The sequence below is a fragment of the Pollachius pollachius genome (genome assembly GCF_949987615.1).
Source record: "Pollachius pollachius genome assembly, chromosome: 2".
Lineage (NCBI taxonomy): Eukaryota > Metazoa > Chordata > Actinopteri > Gadiformes > Gadidae > Pollachius > Pollachius pollachius.
Window position 1 is genome coordinate 10,163,074 of NC_136935.1, and position 5,670 is coordinate 10,168,743.

Sequence of the window (5,670 nt, forward strand, 5' to 3'; positions counted from 1 at the left end):
ACAGGACACAGAGTGAGCGTGGTGCTCCCATGACATTCCAGTTAACTTTACTTCGTGTAAGAACACGAAACATGTCCCTGCTGATAAATTTAATTAGAAATAAAACAAATGTATTGGAGACTATACTGAGTCAACTTTATCAGTGCAGATAAGTGCAGAAAAAACATATAGGTTACCATGGGCTGTTGTGGTGAGGCCATCTCAACAGAAAACAATGTAAGCGAAATCTTCTATTCCTTTTTTTTTTTAAAGACCCTGTGCAATTCCAACAGGCCTACCTATCTGTTCCGGACGTTGTACAACAACCACACCGAGCCCAACAGCCTGACCACTGCTCTTCCTCCTGCCATTCACCTGCCTTTATTTCTCCTTGATTCTTTCACTAGAAACTCTCATCATTTCGCGTCTCGTCTCCCTCCCCTTCCGAACTGTCGGATGCAGGAACCTCCTCGTTTGAGCTGAATTTTTTTTCCTTTTTTTACGTGAGCGAATCACAAAGTGTTGGAATCTATTGCCTTTGTCTGACAAGTCATCCATCTCTATGCGAGGGATCTTTGGGATGAAGGGGAGGAGGAGGAGGGTGGTGGTGGTGAGGAGGAGGAGGAGGAGGGGGAGGAGGAGGAGGAGGGGGGTGATCGGTGGGGAGACTGCAGCTTTTAGAAACACACACAAGGAGAAGGCTTTCATTCTCAGCCCAAAGCTTCGTTTAGGCACAGCCCATTCTCGAGGAGAGGGGGGACAGAGAGGTAGTCTCGGCGTGTCCATGTTTGCTACTGTCATCTCCGCCCCTATCTGATTCAACGCGAGCCCGCCAGTCTTCAGCCAGCGTCAGGAAGGAGGAAGGATTTTTTTTGTTGGGTGGGCTGCCGCAGATTCGCGACCGGAGAAACCCGCGGGAGAGACTCGGCTATAACCACGGCCCCTCGACTTCAACCATGTCGTTTAAAGACAAATAACCGGGTGACCCGCTTTCGGCGCATGTTGCTGCTGGGACCCGTGAGCTCGGCACAGGCGTGGGTTGCGCTCTGCACCTGACAGACCCTCCGCACTCCTTACACTCCGCGACCAGAGTTGTGGGGAGAAAAAAAACAACATCAACAACAAGGGAGGAAAAACTTGGTAGTTTTTCGAGAGGTCCTCTCTGACCGAGTGCACCCTAAGGACACGTTACGCGCGGACTTGTTTTGAAGCTTTACGGTGAAGCATTTTTTTACGCCTTTAAAGCTGAATTACCAAGGCGAAACGGCGACCTCAGTCGATTACCTGTCGTTCCTGTGCTATCCCATGGATATTCACTGCAAATCGGACCCCTTCTCGGCGATGCACCGTGAGTCGAGGCTTAGTTTGCCCCTGATTGTTTTCTGCATGAAACGCCTCTTTATCGTGTTGTTTTAAATAAATAGATTGTGTGTGGATGGAAAGATTGTTTGTGCATTTAGGTTTTGTAGTGGGACAGCGTGCTTCAGGCTGCACCTTATGAGTGTTTGCTTGCGCTATTCTGTTATGTTCTATTTGGACACGTTTAAATTCGTTTTCGCTTATTTATCTCCGAAAAGTTTTAAAAGGTGCAGACGTGAACATGTTTGAGTGACAGCCCAGGTTTCAGCCGACGTCTATTTAGATCAACTACACGGTGCAGCCTTACTACTACATTGTTGAAAGATAGGGCATTTTATTTTGAATAACTGTATCCCTGCATAGTTATAATATTTACGCCTATCATTTGTTAAATATCCTGTGCTTCCACTTTATTGCTCGATGGTTAATGCAAATAGTAGCAAGCCAACGAGGCCTTTGCTATATCAGAGAGTGTTACAGTGGGGAAACAATTGACTGTAAAAACAAAAAGGAGCCCCCTATTTAAATACAATGTGTTCAATACCTCAGCTGGCCCTCTGAGGACGCACGGCTGTTTGCAGATTAATATAACCGTGTGAACGATCTCACCCCAAAAAGACGCATAATGTAGAGACCATGTTGTAAAAATGAAGAACTGGGAGAAGGTGAAAAAAATAGGAATAAAGAAAATGTAGGCTAGGAATTATTTTGGTGTTTTTTACGCTATATTTGTAAAGCATACCAGTGCCCCGAGTAAATTATTTATCCCTTTTCATTCGCACTATCGGCGTATGTAATATGAGTTATCAAAGCTCATTTTAAATTATTTACAATAATTGTGCAAGGAAAATTAAACAGGTTGAAACGTAATCTGGGACATGTGGTAAGGCTGCAGTGGACGTGGTGCTCTGGGAAGATATTGTCGACCTACACCGGTTCCCCCTCAGGAGAAGTGGGCATTATACGGGAGTTAATGTTTCAATAAACAACTATTTGAATGTGTACAATATCCTATATAAAAACATGTTTTTATTCCAAAGAAAAGTCCTAAATTGGTACATACATTGGCTTTCATTGGGAGATCCTCAAAATAATAATAATAATCATGATAGGCTACCAACTGCAACTATAATTATTATTTGATTATTATCATTATTATTACAATGATTATTATTATTATACGATATGCTGTGGGTTTTTATATAGTTAGCGTTTTGACCTATGCGTGTGTAGGCCTATGTGTGTGTGCGGGCATAAATATATATTTTTATAAATAAGGTGATTTAAGCGCCCTGGTTTCGTCTGTATGTATGTAATGTTGTATTTGTTCTTCCGTCCTGCTGTATCCCATGTAGGGCATGGCGGGGTGAACCAGCTCGGCGGGGTGTTTGTGAACGGCAGACCCCTGCCTGACGTCGTCAGGCAGCGGATAGTCGAGCTGGCCCACCAAGGGGTCAGGCCGTGTGACATCTCCCGACAACTGCGGGTCAGTCACGGCTGCGTCAGCAAAATCCTCGGCAGGTAAGGGACCCGGTCGTCCGTAGGCCCGTGCAGCAGACATAAATCTAATGCGCACACCCTGCTCTGTTTTAGCCTCGGTCATCGCTTATCGCTGGCCATACTTTTTTTTTTTTCATTTTTCTTTTTGCTTGAATACAGAAATTCTGTATCCAACATTTTATATCGATCACCCTCAGCCTCCCTAGACAGATAGGTTTGGACCTATATATCTATATATATATTTTTTAAGAAAAAAAAGACTGACAAGAAAAATATATAATTTAATTTAACTCCGTCCCAATGTTCAGTTCCTTCTATTATATTTTTAGGACCACAGAGATAAAGAGATAATTGTTTGAAATATTTCTTTCAGCTATCAGAAGGGATTTCAGAGGTATTTTACTTCCTATATGTGGAATGTTTGTCACCAAAATGTATTAATAAGCCATGGTGGCATGTTGTGCATGCGATTAAAGCTCATGAGGACTGATAATACTTATGACTCCAACTTTCCTTCGTCTTTTCTCGACGGTATTTGTCCCTGGTCTTCTCATTGTCTATAGCCTTCCGAGTGTAATTATTAATTATAGTGTTGTTTGGAGAAAATAATTCGTCACTGTTCATTCATCCACTAACGCTTGAGAAACAGAAAATCTGCTTTTTGCTTTGAACATAAACTGTTAGGTAAAGCCATCTCCCATCCGAGCAGATTATTAGGCTGCATACCTTCCTTTATCGGAGCAGCCTTGCACATGTAAAGAATATATATTCTGATCGTTTCTCTCCACTAATTAAAGTGATTTCATACCAGTGCACAGCGAAAACTCAATCGGACGATAAAAAAACAGACTGAACACCTTTTCTCGTGCCATTTAAGAACAGCTGTATATCGCCTTCATCCTTGCCATTATCTTCCTAAACAGGTACTACGAAACGGGCAGTATTAAACCCGGGGTCATTGGGGGCTCCAAACCAAAAGTCGCGACTCCCAAAGTAGTGGATAAAATAGCAGACTATAAACGACAGAACCCCACCATGTTCGCTTGGGAGATCCGGGACCGGCTGCTGGCGGAGGGGGTCTGCGATAACGACACCGTCCCGAGCGTCTCCTCCATCAACAGGTAGGTCCCCCGCGCCACCGGCCGCTGCTCCTTAACGCGTGGCCCCGAAAAACAAGTGTATCTGTATAGGGCCTCTGTGGAAGGCGCGCCCATGAATGGAATCCAACACACACATACACACCCACACAAACAAACACATGCAATAATACAATGGTATGGGGATGATGATTATAATAAAAGACAAAGACAGATGAATCCTTCCATAATTAAAAAGCGTTAATTGCCATGTGAAATAAATCACTGGAGCTGTGCGTTGGGTTGGAGTGAGGGGATAGGGCCATACCAAGAGCAGCTATTATTCGGGGTGGTCTCAGAAGTGCAATTCAATCCCCCCGCAGCCCCACCGCAGTCAGCACCGGGGATCTAAGGTTGAGGCCACGAAAATCACATCTGTCTCGATAAAAACGGATCGATAGCATGTAACTAGATCCAGCGGCAGAGGGAAACACCCGGCCCCGACCGCTCAATAGACGGACCACACTGCGCCAGAGAGGCGGGATGTTTTCCTATGGCCGACACTCGCTTTGTTTTCACATGGGTGCCGCGTGGGACCCGGTAAACAAGCACCGAGTCCAACGAGTCAATGTGGACCCATGTACGATGGAATTAAGGTTATAATCTACGGCTCGGCTGCGTTTCGTTTGGCAGTGTAGCACATTTTTTTATTTATGAGAAAATAAAAATTTTAGGTGCATAAATCGAATTGATATAAAAGTAGTAATAACAACAATAATAATAATACAAATATTAGTAATAATATTATTATTGATAAAAGGTCATTTTAGTTTATATTATTAAAATTAAATATCAATTCGGTTATTCCAGTTCCCTTCCTTCTCCAACTGGAGCGAGACTCTCAGACAGGATATTTGGCGCGTGAACGCCCCCCCCCCCCCAACGGACGTGCGCGAGGTGAAACAGCGCCATAGGCCTTCCGTGCGCGTGAGAGTTGTGAACTTTGGTTAGGAGGCAGCGTTCCATAGAGGTGGTCATCACCATTACATTTTAATGAGCTCGGGATGGATCACAACTCTACCCTCATAACACATTCTGGGGGAAAAACGACATTGTAAGAAAATCGTAGAAATTTGGGTGCAATTAAAAAAAATATTTCACCATGGGTTCTGCTTTTCAACTCCTCTGCATGATTCGGGATAGCATATATTTAAGTTAAGCGGACAACACGTGTCTTTTATTTTGAAAATGCATGACCCTTTTTAGAAAAAAGTGTTAATTTGACGGGAACCTTTTTATTCTAACTCTACTTCAGCCTACTTTTTTTTTGCCAGACAGTGTGAAAAGCTATGTGATTTGTCATGCAAGGTATGTTTGGGTTTTATGGAAATGGGAAATAGAGGCCTCATTTGAATCAAAGTTAGCTAGTTAGACATGTTAATTATCAACTTAAATCCTGCAAGTTAATTTTGCATTTCTATTCCATTATATTTTATACACATTTTGCAAGTTCTATCTTTCTATCTATCCATCTTTCTATCAATCTATCCATCCATCTATCTATGATAATTTTTCTCTACTTCTGAAAGGAGGACTATGTATACTTCAGTTGGGGTGGATGAGAATGGATAGAATAGAAAAAAGAGAGTCAGGAAATAAGTGAAAAAAGGACCCAGTCTCGGTGGTCTCTCTGTGGTCGGTTCGAGGAGGTGACCTTTGCCCTCCTGACTAAAGAGGCTGTCCTGGCGTTAAACAC

At 43.2% G+C, this 5,670-nt stretch overlaps 1 protein-coding gene across 1 annotated transcript in view; it reads left to right on the forward strand.

The window, feature by feature from the left end:
• Positions 1-1,284: 1,284 nt before the first annotated feature.
• Positions 1,285-5,670, forward strand: part of pax2a (paired box 2a) — a gene marked incomplete at both ends in the record, with an annotated part of 28,141 nt that continues 23,755 nt past the window's right edge. Inside the window, 3 exons of the mRNA XM_079729076.1 lie at positions 1,285-1,327; positions 2,694-2,859; positions 3,762-3,959. Of these exons, the coding sequence (XP_079585202.1) occupies positions 1,285-1,327; positions 2,694-2,859; positions 3,762-3,959 (407 nt within the window). The remainder of the gene's footprint in view (positions 1,328-2,693; positions 2,860-3,761; positions 3,960-5,670) is intronic.